The sequence below is a fragment of the Polypterus senegalus genome, chromosome 12 (assembly GCF_016835505.1).
Source record: "Polypterus senegalus isolate Bchr_013 chromosome 12, ASM1683550v1, whole genome shotgun sequence".
Classification (NCBI taxonomy): domain Eukaryota; kingdom Metazoa; phylum Chordata; class Cladistia; order Polypteriformes; family Polypteridae; genus Polypterus; species Polypterus senegalus.
The window spans coordinates 65755595-65777611 of record NC_053165.1 but is presented as its reverse complement, the minus strand read 5'-3'; the positions used below and the strand labels follow the sequence as shown (position 1 = coordinate 65777611).

Below are 22017 nucleotides of genomic sequence, written 5' to 3'. Positions count from 1 at the left end.
CTGGCCCCGGACACAGACAGATGGACATCGTTAGTTCACCCGACACATGTTTATTGTATACAATATTTACAGAGAGTCAATAGTGCACAAACCCAGTGCCTCCAGCACCGATCCCCCAAAGTCCAGGCCTCGCAATCACAAATTGCCTTTCTGGCCACCTCCACTCCACTCCTCTCTCCAAGCTCCGTCCTATTCCACCCGACTCTTGCTAATGAACGAAGGGAGGCGGCCCCTTTTATCCCAACCTGGATGGGCTTCAGCTGCTTCCCGGCAATCCCCCGCAGACACACCCCCGTGTGGCGGAGGTGCCGGCTGCGCAACCGGAAGCCCTCCGGGTGTCCCCAGTCTTCTTCCCCCCCCAGAACTTCCCGGTGTGGCCGAAGTGATGAGGTCCAGGATTCTTCAGGCACCGGGGTGCCGCCTTGCGGAGGCCACGGGCCCCTACAGGGTTGGGCTTCCAAGCCCCCTACCCATGGCCCCTAACACAACCAGGGCGGTCGCCCCCCTTGTGATCTGGAGGAGGCACAAGCCCTCCTCCGGTCCTCCTAGGCATCCCGGCTGGGCCACACCCCTTATCAGCAATAACATGCAAATGACAAAAGAGACCAGCATTTTTCCATTTACACCTGTGTGTATTTATAATGAACTATTGGGTTTAATTAAATACTTGAGAGAAAAGTGAAGGACTAAGAATTACTCATCCGTTTTAGGCTTCAAATCATTTGGATATGAGAATGAGCTGACATAGCAGAGTTAAAGAACCAGCAAGCCGTGAAATTAAATTATTGGCAAGGATTGCTTTCTAATTAAGCGACCGGATTTGAACAAAAACCGGCAGCCACTGCGGCCCTCCAGGACTGTGATTGAGGACTCCTGGTCTGAGCCCTCTGCACTCTTGTGTTTTTATTTGATTCCCCCTGCCTGAATGAGTGACCCTCTGTGATGGCCATGAGTGCTGTGATTGGCTGCAGCTGTCTGAATTGCATGTTAAGATAAGATGACCTGAATCCTCTTTACACGTCTTTGTGTCTTGTTTGCATGGTGTACTGCGCCACCGATTTTTAAAAAAAAAAAACAGGTTTGCTTTCAATGAAACTAAAAATGAACCTTTTTTGGTACTGCTCCTTTTACCTCTGTTTTGTTTTCCTAGTGTAAAAGCTTTTCTTTTTGCTCTCGTTCCAGGCTCGACTATCTTTCCTTATAATCCACTAACGATGAGACTCCCCACAGGCCTCACTCCTGTCACGTCATCCATTGTGCAAGGCGGCTCCAGCACATCCAACCGTGTTTGGGATGAGGAAAGAAAACCACTCCTTTGTTCCCAGTACGAGACCCTGTCTGACGGCGAGTGAATTACGAGGAGCCAATATTTGGTTTCCATTCCTCCCAGAATTAAAACCTACCTGCAGAATGAGGAGTGATCCTTCTGTCAGCTGTGAATTCTCACCATGTACCCCTTTCTCTTCTTTTTCTCCTCCTCCTCCTCCTGCAACAACTATGCCCTTACATGGGGAAAGGAACAGTTAAGAAATGGGACCGTCTCTGTGCGCCTTCACAGAAGAACGAGGTGCCAGTTCTGCTTCAGCAGAACTTTGAACTCCACATCAATGTTGAATCGCTGTGAGAGGAGCCGCCACGTGTTTAGCGCTTGATTGGCATTCATTGGGACTTGCTCCACACTTGCTGTTTCTCTTCTCCCTGCAAGCTGGGATTTCTGACAAACAAGACACATGCAAATGGTGAATGCTGCTTTGAACAATAATAACACAAGTATTTCCTAACCATTGTTGCATACCAACAGTGCTAATGGCAGGATTTAGGCCCCGGACAAACTAGAACCTCGGCATACATCTGGAAACATTCAACGAGAGCACTGGTCACTAGCACTAATGTTTATAGCAAGGAACTGTTTTGTGGCTTTTAGGGGTCCCATTGTATGATTCTAGGCCCAGTGGCTTAGTGTCATAGCCTTATGTTGCCTTTTATGCCTCCCAGAATGCATTTCTGGGAGCTCTTCTCAGTCTGCATGCTGTTCCAGTGGCTGTCTGCCTATTCTTTTGGGCCTTTGACGCCCCGCTTCTCACAGCGATAGCTCAGACTGTTTATTGATGGTGCCGTCCAGGATGTTGGAGTGACATTGGAAGAGATCAACGACCCCTTTTTGTGTTTATTGATCAGGAATTTCATCGAGAACCATCTACACTGTGGTGTGATTGGTAATTTAGTGCTGATGACAGGGAGTTCAGCAAATCAACTACTTGCATACGTAGCAAGTGAAAATACGCAAGACATGGACGATCCTTTTTTTTTTTTTTGGAGGGAGATTAGGACCACTTAGTAATAAACATACATACGTCATGTGTTCTGTTCACTGTGAAGTGTTTGCCTTCTTGAAGATCTCTTTCTTGAAGCCCGTGAAGTGATTTGAACAAGCCATGTCACTTTTGTAGGCCCCTCATTCAAGATAGGTACAGGTGGGATCATCCGCATAGGGGGCTGACTCTGCATTACGAGATTGTGCCTTGAGGTGGACACACTCGCGATGCTGGCAAGGTTCAGATGCTGCTGTTGAGTGCAGTGTGTTTGTGAAAGCCGGGCATTGCTACTGGAACAGTCATGAGTTTGTTTTACAGGGTATTTATTGCATATAAGTATTGTGTGACTTGATAATGCCTGTGAATAGCTGGGAGTGTGGAAGGGGCAAGGGGCATTGCTCAAAGCATTTGGCATTTACTTCATCCTCTAAGAGGACCCACTGAGTTTGGTGGAAATACAGATGGTCACCATTTCTTCTATCCTTCTTTGTACCCTGCTCTCCCACACTTCCACCCAACCTGTGAAATAAGGGGGCACCTGACAGCAGCTTTTGGGACCCCAGTCAGATGGAAGTGTGGAAAGCTAAACCAGCATTTGACATATGTTAATAGCCGGGGAGGGGGAGATCACTAGTGGATCGGGATTGGTTTGGCCTAGTTCAGAGAAGAAAATAAATGCAAGGCATAAAGAACAGACACGTTCTGTATGCAAAGCCATGTTAACGTTGGCAAAAAGGGCATAAACCGTAAGGACTTGGCTCAACTTTCCTTTGTTGCAAGAAACGCACACACTGATAGAACTGCAGATCACATCACTCTGAACATTTAGTTTGCCAAAAACCTGAAAATGGAGCTGGAACCATTTTGAATAAAACCTTGATGTTACGTCTTGAAACAAAAGGCCAGTACTGTTAGAATCCAGCAACATGACGGTTTTGGTTTTCCCTTATTTGACGGTTAAAACTTGTTCAGGTAAAGATAAAATGACGCTCCCTTCAAAAAAGTTATGCAGCAATAACTCCTCCAGTCACGTGTCTTAGGTTGAAAATATTTGATTTCAAAGTTATTGTGTTCATATAAACATGTCAAAGCTCTGTGTGTCTGTATAGTGGCTTCATTTCTTTTCCCTCCTGTAAATTTATTTTAGCCAAAAAAGAAAACAATCCAAAACATTTTACATTTCAAATTGGAATAAAGTGTCCAACAGCAGAGACAAGACGCTCGAGGTGCTCCTGCTGCCCTTTCCTGCTGGTCACTGCCAGCTGCTGACTTTGTCGTGTGCCAGTCAGTCTAGAAGGGCGTCTGCGGATACTGGGATTTGCCGCCAGACTACTACGAGGAGTGGCGTTTGCTTTCGTTGTTTTTCTGAACGGAAGCATTTGTATTTTTCTGTACTGTAGAACGATATTTTAGTGTTGAAGTGCCATTTCCGTTGTGTATGCAGTACTGACGTGACTATGCACAAGTGTTTTGAATGCCAAGGTGTATGGTACCTTACGGTAAATGCCATCAATAGAACAAAACACCGCGGCAGTCGTCGTCTTTTTAACGTAAATTGATTGTTACAGGTAGCACGTCCATATCACAGGTGCCTCTGAGAGGATGGCCATTAGCTTCTTCAGACCGAACACAAGATAGCTATCGAGGAATATTTTTATATTAAATAAAGAACATCATATAAAGTGTTTATTTTATATTTAGAATACACAAGCCCTATATACAGAGTACGTCTGTGTATTGAAATGATATACTGTACAGTTTATGTATACACAAGTGAGAAAAGTGTGTATGTCCTAAATATTCTACAGTATATGCATTGAGTGTGTACACACACTGTATAGACATATACCACGGCCATATTCTTTTAAATACACAGTCTATATATATATATATATATATATATGTATGTATATCCATATTGCATATATTTTATTTTCTACAGAAAGTACTGGATTTTTGTTTTTCTTTGTTAATGTCATGTATGAAGCACTGAGTACAAGCAGCCCCTCATGTTATCCTGTTGACGTGTCATAAGCCTCAGTGCATATTGGGTAATGTCTGTATATTTAACACATGCACACTGTTTCATTTATATATATATATATATATATATATATATATATATATATATATATATATATATATATATATATATATATGCCCTGTGGTGGGCAGCCACCCTGCCCAGGATTTGTTCCTGCCTTGCGCCCTGTGCTGGCTGAGATTGGCTCCAGCAGACCCCTGTGACCCGGTGTTAGGATATAGCGGGTTGGATAATGGATGGATGGATATATATATATGTATGTGTGTATCTATGTATTTATGGATATATATGTATATACGTATGTATGTGTGTATATATATATATATATATATATATACACACACACGAGCATGTGTGCATATGTACATTTCTTTATCCTGGACCCTAATAATTCAAAGCTGAGTCCATCCAAGAGTTCTGATCGCTTCTGAACCCGCTCACATTCCAGAGTCTGCAGTTCAAACTGCAAAGTACAAGTGGCAACTGGGCACCAAAAGAAGTGTGCCCCACCGCCATTAGTTGTGCCACCACAGCTTTGTCATTCCCTTTGCGATGTTTCAAAATGAAGTCTTCTTTTTTTTTTTTGTTTTTTTTGTTAGTAGTTTTGAATATTTCGGCCAGTGGAAGCCTACAGGAAGGTGTCTCTCTGTTCAGAGACACACGTGATGAGACGCGACATTCTCGTTTGCGACATGCTGTACTTGAAAGTTGCTTATCTCTTCTCTGCAGAGTTGTTCGTTTTTGTTTTTGCTGGTCCCAAATACTGTGGCGTGCTGTTCAGCACTCAGCATGACTGCAGGATTGTGTCCGCCTAGTGCTTATATCAGTAAACGCGTATCTCACTTGTTGCTCGCACCTGGCAGACCGGTATTTGAGTCAGTGCAGTCATTTGTTCCTTTGTCGTCACTCTGATGTGAGGCCCCACTCACATCAGTGCGCTGCTCTGACACACAAACGCCAATTTTCAGTCAGCTGAGCTCTCTGCCTTTTCTGAATGGCTTCGGCTCTCCTTGCTAAGAGTCTCCCTGCACTTCAGAGGCGGCCGACGTCCCACCCGGCCAGAGCTGCATCCCACTGGACGAGCCGCTGTTGAGTGAGCAGTACCGCAATCTCTGGGAACAACTTGGTGATGGGAACGCCAGTCCTGTTTTGGGGCTTTCTTTATGACCTTACCTGCTATGTCTTAATATCTTTGTGCCTGCTGGCTACCTCGTGTAGAAACTTAAAGGCTTTGGTTAAAACTGAAAAAGCAGTTGTATTATATAAAAAAAAAACAAAAAAAAAAAAACACCGAGGTGTCAGATAGTTCTAGAAACACACTATAGAGTTTTAGACTTCAGTTTTCATACTAAAGACAATAAAATGCTTCATGTTTTCTTTTATTATTTTTTTTTGTTTTTTAGTGGAATGTGTTTCATTTGTGCTACCTGCTACAATTTCATTTGATTGTGCAATCAAAGGGCCTTTTTGTCGTTGGTGTTATTTGCTTTTGTAACTTTACCGAATGAACAAAAGGAAAAATAAAAAGGCCAATGTATTATCGTAACTGTACAAGGGGGTGGGGGGGGGCTTTGGGTCGTATAACTTTTGTACAATCATAGTGTGCATAAGGACTTTTGGATCCCAGTGTATGATAGAATGGACTGTACAGAAAACCGAGTTGATGTAAATATTTATGTGGCTTGCTACAGGGTTTGTTTACTTCTACGGAAGGAGATTTTGTGCACTGTTTTACTCAAGTTGCCCACCACGCAGACACGGTGGGTAGCAGTGTTGTGACACTGCCTTAATGTTTCAATAAAAAAGCGTATTGCCAGCAGTTGGTTTTGCCTTTTGGGTTTTTTTTGCTCACTTTGATTTTGTTGGGGTGAAATGGCTGAGCCCGGATATCCTGCCGATTTGTTTTGTGGTGTGTCACTAAGAAATGACTTTGGCACAACTCTGCACCTCAAATCTGAATCAGATCCGGTGTTGGGGAGGAAACCGACACATACTCACAAAAAGGGCACATCGATTTGCTGACTGCCTGAAGGAGGGGCCTGAGTTACCTCGACAGTCCTGCATATTGTAATCTTTTTAGTTAGCCAATAAAAGGGGTCATTTTGCTTGGCTTTTCTCTGACTGTAATCAGAATATAAGTTTAATGTCACTGTGCTCCGTGTGAATATTTTAAATCTGCTTGTCTTTTCTTACTACATGCACAGCTGAGCCAGATTTAGCACAAAGGGGCTCAGCATTTAGAACTGCTAGGCCAAGCACAGGACAAGATAGAGACAAATGGGCAACATGTACTATATCTGTGTGTCAAGAGTCAGCAGGCCTCTCTTTGGAATGGAGTGATTTACTGAAGTGAAGGGCCTGCACATGGAGAAAGAGCCTTGGAACAACGCCCGGCACACCTCTGAAGCCGATGGACGGTTGGGAGATAACGTCATCCGATCATGAAAATCGTTCCAGCGCTGCCACGAAAATGGCAGACTCTTACATTGGCTTGTCATTGGCTTCCTTCATATGTAATGCTGCGTAAAAATCGTCATTAAAGAAAGCTATTATTTTCTCCAAACGTGATTTCTTACCGTCGTATCACTATGGGAGGGATATCGCCTTTTTATATTATATCTACAGGGTGGTCCAGATCTAATTATGCAGATCCAGATCGTCTGGATGACTTTGATTTATGTGGGGACGATTCCAGTTTGGCGCAAAGACGATTCTTCATGTCGTCAGTTTGCACACTTCTCGATGGTCTGGGATTTTTCAGGTAATTTTCTATGTAATAAACTAATAAAAAAAAAAAAGCGTAATGAAAATTGCATAATTAGATCTGGACCACCCTATATGTAGTTTCAACTACAAAAGAACTTTTTCCAACCAGGAAGCTAGCACCCCCTGCTGGATAGACTGACCCCTAGTCATTTGCTGTTGTGATTTGTTTTTAAATTTGTCTCTTCTTGATTGTCTTATTGGTGTAAGCAGGTTTAGAAGATGGATGTTTGGAAGGTTTCGGCCGGTGTACCCTGACATATGAAGACTTGGGACTCGGCGTCATGTACTCCTGCTAAACCATGAGCTTCCTGTCTTTGAACAGCATTGGCCGTGAAGGAGCCGTTAAGGTAAGCAAGTTGGAGAGGATCTGTAAATGGGAGCAGGCAGTAAAGGGAGGTGTCGACTCGATCAGGAAAATGACATGAAGTTAAACGGCAGACGGTGTGAAAACACAGGAAAAGTAAGAGAAAGAGGGGCCAGGAGCACAGTAGTGGTCAGCACTTTCATGAATACTCGCCTAATTAGGCACACCTGTGAGCAGGAGGGTAAGCAAACAGCCAGAGACGCCATTGGCACAAGGGGATGAGGTGCACAGACAGTGCAATAAGATGACTTATCCAGAGCCCAGTTGCCAAAACCGTCCAGTAGCTTACTCCATCTTGCTCTTTTTCTCAAAGTGCTGGTTTTCAGTGGAGAATTGTAAGCACCGGGAAGGAGCTCACCCAGGACTGGGCGCCAGGGCTTCACAAGTACGGTAGTTTGGACAAGGAGCTTTAGAAAATGGGTGAGACTAGGTGTTGTAATTAATATTTTCAGATCTGTCTAGTCTGGTTCTCAGGGTCAAGAAAGCCCAGAGCCTTTCAGACATGAATTCTGAACAGGACATCAGATAACTGTGAGGTTTTATAACCTGGGAATTGTAACACATTTGTATTTTGTTCTTTGTTCTTCACTTGCGGCACTCAATTTTGTCCCCTTATCCTGTCACCAGTGCCTGTCAAAGGCCATTTGGAGCTTTACCAGGTTTGACGGCCGTTGCCTTCCCTCGTGAATTGTGGGTAGTTGGTATTATTAGACTTTAACAACCTTCTCCCCAACGCCCGGCATCCAGGGTGCGCGCCCCTTTAGTTGCACAAATAACACCCCTTTGTGTATCTACTGCTGACTTTAAGGGGCACGTGTGCGCTTCTACTTTCACAAATCATGCCCAGTGGGAAACTGCACTCACTTGGTGATCATCAGAGGACGACAATCCTTCCCCCCTCAGTGCACCGACCCCTTAACTTTCAAAAATGGCACCCCTAAGATGACGGCATATGTTACTCAATTATGTTGACCTCTTTTGTAAGCCACTTTGGATAAAAGTATCTGCTAAGCAAATACAGTGGCATGCAAAAGTTTAGACCCCCTTGCTTAAGTTGTCTGTTACTGTGAATAGTTAAGTGAGCAGAAGATGAACTGATCACCGAGAGGCGTAAAGTTAAAGATGACACGTTTCTTTACTACTTTGAGCAAGATGACATTTGTATTTCCATCATTCACAGGTACAAAGTACCAAAAAAAATGAAAAGGACCTGAAATAAAAGTTTGGGCCCCCGACATGGTCAGTACTTCATAACTTGTAAACGCTTTTTGTAGCCAGCTAAGAGTCTCAATTCTTTCTTCGGTTATTTTAGCAAATCAACACCACAAGAATATTCACCAACTCCAGAACGTATTTGAAATGAACCGCAAGGGACCGTGGAAGACCCTCTGGTTATATAGCGCTAAGGGCAGTTCCTGGTGGATTTTGGCAAGTGGCCTCGTCTATTGGGGGGAACACCTGCAAAACACATGGAACACAATACAGGCTATGAAAAAACAGCAGACAGTGAACAAAACGTTAACATTAATAAATGGCTCAATGATGAACAAAACGGGTACAACGTATGGATTTGAACCCTGGCTAAAGTTCAACACTCCATACCCTTGTTGTGCCCGCTTACTTAGAGCCCTCAAAATGCTCCCTGGGTATGCGTGCCTGACAATACATATCCTTAGGATGTGAAAGAAAGCAGTAGACTGTTGAGGAAAACCACATCGACACACGGAGGACGTGTTGCCTCCACTCACACAGCAAACGAGCACAGAAAACACCCAAAAGTAAGCCTTAGCACACACAACGTCAATCCTACCATAATTAATTAGGAAAAAGAGAAATATGTAGCACAGTTGACAAGTATCGAATGAAAGTCGAATTGGGCCCATGGCTATCAAGATCTGAACATGTTAGGTAACACTGGAATGAGAAGAGAATGGCAAAAATATGAGACACTCGCCCGTCTCATGCAAGGAAGGGCTGAGTGGGAAAGGAAAGTAGGACCAAGAAATCAATGTAATGATGGAGCTGGCCATTGGAGGTCTTGCTGTGTAAGAGCTTGATATAGTGCTGATAATCTGGAGGTACCTTCTGAAGCAAATATTTTCACCTGTAAATCCAAAAAAGGGAAAAGCAGAGCTTGGAAAGCTGTGTGAATAACCAGCACATGCAGTTTTTTGGCCAGACAGGAGATGGCGACATTTCCGCACCTTTTCCCTTGCCTTTTTTTTTTTTTTTATGGTTAACATCTGTCAGTCCTTCCACTTTCCGAGCCCTTCATTATGGGGTCTTGGGGGTCTAGGAACAAGGTACTTACTATCACTAGATAGAACGCCACTCTATTGCAGGAGATATTCATCCATGTTGGCCAATTTGTAGTTTCCATTCAACCTAATCTAAATATCTTTGGAATGAAGGAGGACATGAAATTAGCCAGGGATGGAGTGGGAGAAAAAAATAAATGTAGATGAAACATGCATGTGGCACAGAGATATGCCAGGCTGCCCCCTGCAGAGCTGCTAAACTGTTAAGCTGGTATCATGAATGTTTACATTACAATTTTATTTGCTTAGCCGACCAAAAGATAAATGAGTAAACGTCAGTCTGGGGGACTGCACAGGATTAGGGTTAAGTTAACCTAACCCTAAGTGTGACAGGACAGGGGGACACAACTGATCGTCATAAGTGAAGAGCTCAGAACAAAACACAAGTGAGTTATGATTCTTAGGTTACACAGCATAACGGCTAGTCATGTTAGACAGAAATTCACCAAACAAGAGCAACATCAGATGCTTCATAAATACATTGAGTGAGTTCAAGATGGGCAGCTCATTACCCCAACTCATAGTTGCACGTGGAAAGAGTCTGGATTGAGATTTGCTACCATGTTCTTAAGCAGACCTGAGTGGGTGAGAAGGTGCACAGGACGTCACCGGTGTCTCTGTATATGTCCACAAGTGCTGACCCACTGGCTACTCTGTATGCAGCTACATGGAGCAAGAGGAGTGACCTGTACTCATCTCGGCTTGTTGAGCCTAAGATGTGGCACTGCATTTGGACTCATCTGGTCGCACATACAGGTTACTCCTGTGAGTCAGTAGAGAGTTGCAGTAGCCCATACATGACAGAGCCATAGTTTGGACCAGGAGTTGAGCTGCTAACCACTGTGCCAGCACTCCATGTGTAGACAGAGGAAAGCAAGTCAAGACAAGAAGATGGTAGGAGTCACCAGTGAGCGATCACTTTAGCATCGCCATGTCCTTTCTGGTTCATATCCTTGGCTGGCCTTGAACCCGAGGCCTTGGAGTCAGAAATCGGCAGCTGATCATATGGGTTTTTGACCTGCAGATAACGGAGTACACGCCGACTTCACCTTTTAGATACACCTGTCTGCTGTGATCATGAGGACTTCCGGGTTTAGGTGCATTGCTCATGCCGCGAGTATTACACCACTTTTTTCATCAACTTTATGAATTGTGCATTTTTCCAGTTATTGTTCCACAAATCACTCCTGTCTGCTCAAGTGGGCCTGTGCAACATGTCAGAATCAGAATTACTTTTATTCGCCAGAACATAATGTTCAGAAGTTTAGCTTGATGACTTTGGAGCTGCTTATAGCAGAACACAACACCATATAAAGTACAAATAATATAAAAAACCGAAGTTTCACAGCAGATGACATGTTGTCAACAGCTGTAGAGTAGTAGTGCCATCCTAAAAGAGATGACAGCAAGTGTGTACAGTAGTGTTGGATTGGTACAACAACTGTGACTTCGGTATCGATACCAGCATTCGCTCGTCAGTAACGGTACTAAAATGGTTCCAAACCGAACAACGGATAACTCTAAATCCCTGTCTTATTCCAGCCTGCCTGGTGCCCTTTATCGTGCTGCTCCATTGTGCCACACTGTGCTCCACTTGCCTCTTGATATCCATGAAGGCCCGATCTCATCAAAGCGTACAGTTATTTTTTGTGAAGTCTGCAAAATGGATGTTTTTCCATGACTGTAGTAAACAGTGTTGGGGGATTGAGAGGACTGCTAATGTTTACTTCTGTTATGAAAATCTTGAAATGCTGGTACCGTATTAAAATGTGGGCATTTCGGTACTTTTCTGCAACCCTTGTGTATCGTGTGTATACTGTAGATACGCACACACATACAGTACATGTATTTATCATGTACACACACTTGCACCGTCATACTTTACATGAAAGGACACAGATAATGGCAGGTGGAACTGCTGTTAGCGAGGGTGACAGCACTGGGTAAGACACTGTCCAGGTGTCTAGTTTTTATTGACCTAAAACGTTTACCAGAGAGGAGTTTTTGGAACCTGGTGAGATGATCCCGTTGTGATCCTTTTGATGTGGTTTATGGCACTAGGAGTCTGTGACAGATGGAAGAGCACAGCCAGTTATTTTCTCAGCAGACCTCACAACACGCTGCAATTTATTATTGGAGTGGACCATTACTGAACTAAACCAGATGACAGTGAAGAATGTGATCGCACTTTCAGCTATGGGACAATTTCCAAGACTAATGGCGCCAATCAGAGCAGCCATGGTTGTTTTGTCACTGCTTGGTGTACATGAGAAGGCTGCCTTAGCATCGCCATGTGTGGAGTGTAGCTGAAGTCTGACTGGCATGTCCAACCAACAAAAAAAACAAGAATGCATGGAACAGTAGGAAACAGAGACCCGTTTGGTAGAGAATCAAGAGACTTGGATGTTGGGTCTGGTGATGTGAAAAGAGAAGAACAAAAGTCAAGACTTAGTCACAGTCCGTCACGAAGAGCCACAGAAAGGTAGCTGATGGACACAAATGAAGGGCGCACAGCGAATCTTATCTGCACTGCACAACAAAGACCAGCATACACTCTTACTTGATTATTCCAATGTCACTGAGAAAAGCTGACGACCACCCGCTGAGTTAGGGACAGCAGTGGAGGGTTAGGGCATCTGTCAGCGGGCCACCCTTTTATCAGCCCACCATTGCTTCTAGCTAGTACTGCTCTGCCTCTTGGACTGGACTGTCTTAGTCAGAGGAGATGTGGCTTGGGCAGGGTTAGACAAGACACATCTGTCAAAGAAAAATTCAGCATTTTGTAGAATGAATTTATATCTGCACACACACAGAGTGAATTCTCACTTTCTGCACACCTTGTGCTGTCAATTTCATTTGAAATTGAAACACTGGCCATTTTTGACCATCAATCTACACCCATAATAGAAAAGTGAATCATGTGTGTCTGTTTATATACTTAACGATAAATAAGTATACAGCAGTAAAATCAAGTGTTGCTACCGAAATGATCAAAATGGTGGCAACAACAACATAAAATACATAAGGCCAACAGAGTCATCTGCAATATCATAAAACACTACAGTCTGTGTGTGTGTCTGGCCCCTGCGAGCTGTCTGATTGGACAGTTTGGCTTGGGCGACTCTTTGCGTCTGTGACACATGCAAGGAGAGATGAAGGCGTAGGAGACCCGTGTCTCTACTAGGTAGCGCAAATTGGGTAGGGACAGGCACGCTGAGAGAGTCACTTTCAAAGACAGGACGTATGAAAGCGGGTAGGAGGCGAGAAAGGCGCTGCGTAAATAATGACAGAGTCTGAGGAGCAGGCTTTACGAGAACGCAAAGGCGCTAGACAGAGGGACCAAGAGACTCAGAGGATAGGAGGAAGGATGTAGGGTGCGTCAGAGCAAATATTTTGAGATGATTCTATTACGTGTCTTTGACAGGTCACACGGCCAGTGATTTATAAAGTGTGTAGTCCGATATAAACTTAACTCTGTTCTTCCCCAAGTTGTAGACAACGCCCTGCCAGTCTTGCCATTTACTCTCATTATTAGTGCCCTTTTTTTCTTTTGTATGCCTCGCTCTTCTTTTTATTTAAATTATTAAAACTATGATGTATGCTTTACTCAGACCATTTTAACAGATTTTAATCTGCTCAGCCCTAGCCGCCCACCATGAATGCCTGCTTTTGAGCTGTGAATTCCTCACTGATACACCAGGCTGCACTTGCACTTTCCGAGCAGTAGGGGCCAGTATTTGCTCTTATTTCCAGTCACTCGTAGTTTCTACGGCTCCACATCCATCCATTTCCAAACGTTGCTCATATGAGAGGTTTAGAGCACAAGGCAGGGGCCGGTGTTGGATGGAACACCACTGGGATGTGTGGGTTAAAAGCCCCAGTGGCAGCTGGATGGATATTTTGTGTTGCTGATGTACTGGGTGGAGAGCTTTGTCGCTTAGCTGGAGCACCAAGTGTTATTTTTCTATTATCAGCAGATTTGTGGCCTGTCATTCTGGTTTGGTGGCATGTCACACGCTCATAGCTATGACCTGCCTACCCCTCCGGCCTCTTCCCAAATTCTCCAGAAGCCCAGGGGCAGTGCAGAGATGAGAGGAATGGCGGTAAGCAGCATCACCCGGTTTTACGTGGGCGTATGTGACAGACCCTTGTTCCTCCTCCACCTGGGGCTTTAATCTGTGTGTTCAAAGTGCTGTCCCTCTCCCCACAAAAGAAGGTCTGCTTCAGGTGGGCAGGTCAGGTGCTCTTGAAGACCGACTGCGGTGTTGTGACTGAATGGCCATGAGAAGGTTTTACAGTCTGCTTGTGCTAATCCAGTGTGGGGTTGTAGGGCTAAAGCAATATCAAATGGGAGCCTGGAATGAACCCTGAAGGGGACTGTCACCCCCACACACTTAAACTGGGATTGATGCAGAAGTAGGAGTTCACCGGGCGAGTGACTAGGGCAAAATTTGAAGCCGCAGTGCCAAACAGCACAATATGCTGTAGTTTATTTCATAAGGCACCTTTCATTGAGAGTATTTCACTAGCCAGCTAATGTGAGTGTAATGGAAATAGAAGGTGAGGAGGAGAGTCTGGTCGGAAGAAAGAAAACACTGCAGGAAACTCGGGCAAACACGTCTGAACTTCAGATCGGAGCTAAACAAATAAAAGCCGCTGAAGTGATAGATAATGGTGGGCAGGTGGCGAAGACCTCGCTTGACCCAGCAGTCTTGTCTGGGGCTCACAGCTCGTGTCGTGGCCGCAGTTTGCTTATGGCACCCCGCGCAGCTCCCTCTTCATTTTTCATTTTCCTATGAACTGCTGCCCCTCCTGTCTTTCAGATCAGCTGCCAGATGTCATGGTGGGAGCGGCGGTGCTCGCTGAGAGTGAAGCACCTCCTTCACGTCAGTTATTAAACTGACAACACAGGCAGACTTGAGAGCAGTGAAAGACAAACAGAGCGAGAGCAAAGTGGGCTGCCTGCGATATGTGCGGTTAGGAGCAGCTGGCAGCGCCGGGCAGCAAATATGCAGGGTGGCTGCTTTTAAAGACATGAAGACTCGACAGTTCTGACTGAGGTTGGAAGGTAATTTGATCCAGACATGGAGTGCTGTGTAAGCAAATGAATGTTCCCCCAAAAATCTGTTTTTTATTTCTGCAGCACAACATCTCTGTGCTTACAGGGTGAGAGGACAGGTACTGACGGCCTACTTCCTGCTTTCTAAACGCAACAGAAACTGTGCAAATCCTCCAAAACAGAAGAAGTTGAAGGACATTTTTAGAGCCTTCCATAAAGCACCTTCAGAGCATACAAGTGGGAATGGCCGAGTACTTGATGCTCGTGAATTTGGTTGGCACTATGGTTAGTAGAACTGGCTCTGTGGTTCAAGTCATCCATAAGTGCTTTCCCACTGCAGGAACTCAGGTTCCCTGTAGTTCCTGGTACCGTCTTAGATCCTACTCGCGGGTTTCTAATTTTGTTCATCCAAGAGCTATCGTGGGTGGGGCTTGGGCGATGAATTTTTATGATTGGCTGATTACAAGCACTGGTCAGAATTTCTTGACAGTGTTAATGGATGTACGTTTAATGAAGAACGTTAACTTTTTTTATTTTCTTTTCCCTTGAGTCATATCTCTGCTTCAGCGTCTTGAATCCCCGCGATCCTTCATGCCTGTCGAAAAGTAACTTAAATCGATTCTCTGAAACAGCAAAGATCCATTTCCATACAGCATAAGATCTAACAACACCTCGTTCACCATTGTTCTGGCGGTACTGCTGCGTAGTCAAATGATATCAACAGATGAACTGGCGACCTTTGCATGCCACGTTACATATTTTGCATAAACGTTCCTGTTGTACGCGTTTGGCATAGCATGTTTGCATTTCCAGTCATACGGTGAGGCTCACTTCCTTTTCGTTATTTGTTTTGCTGTTGGAAGGTGGATGCTGTGCAGCCTTATCTGTGGTTCTGCTGGAGTCATTTCTGGGTCATTAATCACATTTCCCATAACTACAGAAGTTGGCATTTGGCTCTTTATGTGATTAATGGGAGTTTAGTAAACTTAATGTGGCAGCACGACGTTTGCTTATTTTACTGTTCATCTTTGCATGAACACAACTCTTTGAATGTTGCGTCAACCTGACTGTAACGTCGAAATGGTGAGCGGTAGAGACACGTTTGTCGTTCACGTTTATTGCTAGCCCAATGATGCCTGTCAGTGTTCGAATCTGGTTTTACAGAAAGGTTGTCCCCTTCCAACAGGCTCAGCGCACACGTGACATACGCTTCCATGTCTAACTGGCATCATTTGTGACAGTTTGCAGCAATAAGAAGGTTCACCAGTCTCAAGTTCAGGTTCGCCGTCAGTCAGATGACGTTGACGAGAGCGCTTCTGCCCACCACCCGTACATTGTGCTTCGCCTCCACAAGGCATTGGGTTGGTTTAGAAGTGTGATGCCCCGTAAGGCATCCAGATGTTCCCACCTGCGTTTATCCACAACTCCCTCACGGTTTGCCTCCAGACAGGTGTATTACAATCTTCGAGACTAGCAGGCAGAAAGCTGTTGCAACCGATTTTGATGATAGGTGACATGTTTGGCATTTTAAACCTACAGAAAACGTCAACCATCCACCTGAGGGGTCTCAATGGCCTCAACAAGAGAGTAGCGCAGACCGAGTCCATCCATGTTGCGACTGCAGACGAGGGGTGGCATTGAAAGGTCAGAGATCTGTTCGGTACGACTGTAAGCCTTCTGACCGATGACGACGAGTTAGGTTTGTGAGAGGAATCAGTGAGACCTCTTTGTCCTTGTTTGAGCTCATCTGTGACTGAACTGCAGCCGAATGGGCTTGATGGACGGCGTGGCCTCCTCTTGTTTGTCAAATTTCTTCTGTCCTTATGGTAAAGCCTGGCATCCGCATTCCAAGATGGATGGAGGATGTCACCATTTGAAAGAACAAGACATCTAAGGCCAACGTCAGTCTGCAGGACTACACTTAGCTGCTTTCAGGACCTTTCCTAATTGAGCAGATCAGATGACATGGTGGGCTAGCTACACGAGTCCCTCACAACTTCTCAGTACTGTATGAAATTGCTTGCTGAGCTTCACATCCTCATACGGTATCTTTGTCATTCAGCAAAGGTGAGATGTCCTTCTCTGTTCTGCTTTTCTCGAGTTGACTGTGGCCACCATAGGTGTTGGCATCTGGCTCTTTGGTTGTCTGCTCTCTTGCACACACAGTGACTTGTGACTTTTGTCATGGCAAGTCACAGAGCTTTGTTTTGGAGTTGCTGGGGATGTCACGTTACACGACTGTCTACAATTCATTTAAACTTACATAAGTGAAGGCTGAAAATCACAGAGAAGGTCATGTGGTGTGACGGAGGTTTAGGCACTTTAGACCAGCTGAGCGCCATTTTCAGAGGTGTGACATCACGCTGACCAGCGTCACACAGCCAGCCATCCTCTATAAATGTCTGTTTTTTTTTTGTGCGGCTGCTGATGGATCACGAGAATAATCCATCAGATATTCAGTGCCCACATGTTGTAGCGCTTCCTGCCAGCATGCTCTGAGCCCCCATGACGCACTAATGGCTGTCCTGATCTCGCGGTGTCCGGTTACAGTGACTGGCCAGGGTGTTTCTAGCAGTTTACCATGCGAGACAGGCGCTCATCACCTTTTTGTAATCCCGTGGATGTGCACATGGACTTATAAAAGCAGCCGCATATCATGTGACCCCTCTCAACACAGGCCGCGGGGTACGTGCCCAGCCGTTTCACTCTGAAGGAAGGCGGAATACAGAAAGCACAGGTGGTGTCCAGGTGGCTCGCTGTTGACCAGAACTTTTTAAAGTGTCTGACTCGGCTTGTTCACAAGCCCCTGAGCAAGCAAATAAATCAAAGTTTAGTTGGAGGAGGCCCCACGGGAGTGGCCATTGAGCGGCTTATGGACTTCAGCATGGACAGGAATGTCACTAATGTAATGATAATAAATAATTACACTTAGATGGCACCTTTTTAATCTACCCAAAGAGCTTTATGTAGACAGTGAGGAACCACTAAAATCGGCACCCACGTGAAGCGTCCACTCTTGGCTATTCTTGTGCCAGTACGCTTTTAGGTGGTGAAAGGGTGAGACAATAATGGACAGAGGATGATTAGGTGGGCAGAATGGAGGAGGTCCTGGTGAGCAGTTTAGCTGGGACAGCAGGGTGCAGCCTACTCTTTCTGAAAGGTGCCTGGGGATCTTTTATGACCACCGAGATTCAGGACCTCCGTTTTAAGGACAGCACGGGGGAAATGCAATCCACACAAGCGAGCGGCTCCTGCTGGCCTCACCATCATCTGTTCCACCAGCAACCCAAGCTTTTCCTAGTTGGTCTCCCATTCAAACCTTGGCAGGTCCCTCACATGCTTAGTTTCAGGTGGATGCCATGTTCAGATGTGTAGACATACTGTATACTATAAATAACAGAGATATTGAGGGGGTCTAAAGTAGCAGAGACCTCCATGGCGTCCTGCTGTTGTGTAATTTTAAACTGGATGGCACCGAAGAGGACAGGAGGCAGAGGCATGTCTGGGCTCCGAGTGTTTGAATCCACTGGTTGTGTGGTCCCATCCGGGGTGACTGGGCTGTCTAGGAATTCACTATGGATTGATGCATTTTTAGGATAATGACTCCCCCGGCTGGCAAGTCTCTTTCTGCATCCGTTTCCCTCCACACAAGACTCCGTTTAGGTGCAATTTGCACATACAGTGCTTATAAGGGCTACGGTAGACCCCTGGCCTTCTGTTACTGGTTTCGTTCCTGTCCACACGCGGTCAGTCAGCACAGCTCAGTGTGTTTCCACATAGTGTGGTTGTTTACTACAGTAGCAGATGTTAAAAAAGTGCCACCAGGCAATGAAGCATTCTTAAGTAACCCTTAGGAAGAGAAAGCGAGAGGGAGACTGACACTCACTGAATGCCAGTGTGCCACTAGGGGGCGCTAGACTCTGTCCATGTTACTGGTGCCTTTAGAGAGAAGCCTTACTGGGCACCAGCGTGGAAGCCATTGAGAAGTCGAGCCTTGAGCGAGTACCCGGCTTTGGGAGCGAGTATAGCGGTGGTGAAAAGCCAGCCTCACCGCCTTCTGAGGCACAAGAACTTAGCTGGAATGGCTTGTAAAGGGAATTCTAGAAGCGTCTCTGATTAACAAGAGAGGGAGGTCATTCTGTGCCCAACACTATGTTGGAGGAGGGCAACTTTGATCTGGCTTACATGCTGGTCAAACACGTCCCAGTCCAGGGGTTGTGGCACTGACTCTGTCTGACAATTGATGTGGCCCTTTGCTTTTTAGAGGCACAAATTTTCATGCCAGCCTAAAAGCCCCAGTCTGTAGTTTTGTACACAACATGGTATTCTGTGCAAAATGTACACCCAGATATAAGCTGAGGGTAACTTCATCTTTTCCTTAAGTTCTCATCCGCTTTCCACACATCCATTTTCTACATAAGGTTTGAGAATTCCACGTCTCTTGCAACAACTTTGTGGCGGGCACAGTCACTTTTTATTAAAGGGCCAATTTACAGACGCAACGAGCACACTTTGGGCAAAGCATCTGGACAAAAACTGTGAGAATGTGGTTGAAGGTCATGCCAGTCAAATCCAGGTCCCTGTTGGTGGGAGGCAGTTGCCAAAACCACTGTACCAACTTTTGTTGCCGCTAAGTGTGAATTTGTGCTATTGGAGGGGAAATGCAAACACACCACAAGGTGCCAGGCAGTGGTCTGGAGGGTAATGGCTACAAGTCAGGTGGTCTTTAGCCTTTCATCACTCAGCTGGAAACCTGCCTGACAGGGTCGCACACTAAAGGTGACAAATCTCTAATGTTACTTTTCTAGCCATCTCCTCCTGTGCTTGTACTCAGAGTTGGCATTTAGAGCTACAACAACAACAACAACATTTATTTATATAGCACATTTTCATACAAACAGTAGCTCAAAGTGCTTTACATATTAAAGAATAGAAAAATGAAAGACATAATTATAAAAAATAAATCAACATTAACATCGAATAAGAGTAAGGTTCAATGGCCAGGGGACAGAAAAAACAAAAAAACTCCAGACGGCTGGAGAAAAAATAAAATCTGTAGGGATTCCAGACCATGAGACCGCCCAGTCCCCTCTGGGCATTCTACCTAACATAAATGAAACAGTCCTCTTTGGATTTAGGGTTCTCACGGAAGGGCTTGATGATGATGATGGTCACGTAGACTTCTTCCTTTTAATCCGTCCATCATTGTTGGAGCATCATGAAGCTTTGAGTAGGTGGAGGTGGCGCAGGCCACCACCACAAAGAAACCGGAAAAAGAAACAGAAAAGAGAGTAGGGGTCAGTACCGATTTTAGAGCCACCATGAATAGTTGTTATGATGAATTGAACATACAGAGTATCAGGATTAAGTTAAATTACGATTAAAATGAAGTTATAAAAGGCCATGTTAAAGTAATGTGTTTTCAGCAGTGTTTTAAAGTGCTCTACTGTATCAGCCTGGCGAATTCCTATTGGCAGGCTATTCCAGATTTTAGGTGCATAACAGCAGAAGGCCGCCTCACCACTTCTTTTAAGTTTTGTTCTTGGAATTCTAAGGAGACACTCATTTGAGGATCTGAGGTTACGATTTGGAATATAAGGTGTCAGACATTCCGATATATTATTATTTAAGGCTTTATAAACCATAAGCAGAATTTTAAAGTCAATTCTGAATGACACAGGTAACCAGTGTAGTGACATCAAAACTGGTGTGATGTGTTCTGATTTTCTTTTCCTAGTTAGGATTCTAGCAGCTGCATTCTGCACTAGTTGCAAACGATTTATATCTTTTTTGGGTAGTCCTGAGAGGAGTGCATTACAGTAATCTAGTCGACTGAAAACAAAGCGCGTGAACTAATTTCTCAGCATCTTTCAGTGATATAAAGGTCTAACTTTACTTATGTTTCTTAAGTGAAAAATGCTGTCCTAATGATCTGATTAATATGTGATTTAAAATTCAGATTACAGTCAACAATCACCCCTAAGCTTTTTACCTCCGTCTTGACTTTTAATCCTAATGTATCCAGTTTATTTCTAATAGCCTCATTGTATCCATTATTGCTGATCACTAAAATTTCAGTTTTCTCTTTATTTAACTTGAGAAAATTACTATTCATCCATTCTGAGATACTAGTCAGACATTGTGTTAGTGAATCAATAGAATCAGGGTCATCAGGTGCTATTGATAAGTACAGCTGTGTGTCATCAGCATAGCTGTGGTAGCTCACGTTGTGCCCTGAGATAATCTGACCTAACGGAAGCATGTAGATTGAGAATAACAGCGGACCCAGGATAGAGCCTTGTGGAACACCATATTGGATATCATGTGTCTTGAGTTGTAATTCCCACAACTAACAAAATATTTTCTCCCTGTCAGGTAGGATTCAAACCAATTTAAGACACTGCCAGAGAGGCCCACCCATTGACTAAGGCGATTTCTAAGAATGTTGTGATCAATGGTGTCAAATGCAGCACTCAGATCTAAGAGGATGAGAACAGATAAATGGCCTCTGTCTGCATTTACCGCAAGTCATTTACTACTTTAACGAGTGCAGTTTCTGTGCTGTGATTTGTTCTAAAACCTGACTGAAATTTATCAAGAATAGCATGTTTATTTAGGTGGTCATTTAACTGCATAATGACTGCCTTCTCTAGAACTTTACTTAAGAAGGGCAAGTTAGAGATGGGTCTAAAATTTTCAAGAGCTGAGGGTCAAGATTATGTTTCTTAAGTAGGGGTTTAACTACAGCAGTCTTAAGACAGTCTGGGAAGACCCCAGTATCTAGTGACGAATTTACTATGTCAAGAACATTATCAATTAGCACGCCTGATACTTCTTTGAAAAACCTTGTTGGTATCGGGTCAAGGACGAGGTGGAGGGTTTTAATTGAGATATTATTTTTGTAAATCAGGTAAATCTATCCTAGTGAAAGAGTTTAATTTGTTTATAACAGGATGTTGGGGTTTAGGGGATCCTTAGTGTTGGGGAGATATACTATGTTATTTCTAATATCATTAATTTTTGATTGAAGAATACAGCGACAGCCTCACAGGTTTCACTGGAAGCACTTAGGAGGCATTCCTTTGAGCTACCTGGGTTTAGTAGGCGATCAATTGTTGAAAATAAGACTCTAGGATTACTAGCATTGTTAT

General features: G+C 44.4%; 1 protein-coding gene across 6 annotated transcripts in view; it reads left to right on the top strand.

The window, feature by feature from the left end:
- The window catches only part of ncor2 (nuclear receptor corepressor 2), a 313848-nt gene extending 310439 nt beyond the window's left edge, over positions 1-3409 (top strand). For all 6 annotated transcript variants that reach the window (XM_039772027.1, XM_039772028.1, XM_039772023.1 and 3 more), the window contains one exon: positions 1183-3409. In XM_039772027.1, coding sequence (XP_039627961.1) covers positions 1183-1352 — 170 coding nt within the window. In that variant the 3' untranslated portion in view covers positions 1353-3409. The remainder of the gene's footprint in view (positions 1-1182) is intronic.
- The last annotated feature ends 18608 nt before the right edge of the window (positions 3410-22017 follow it).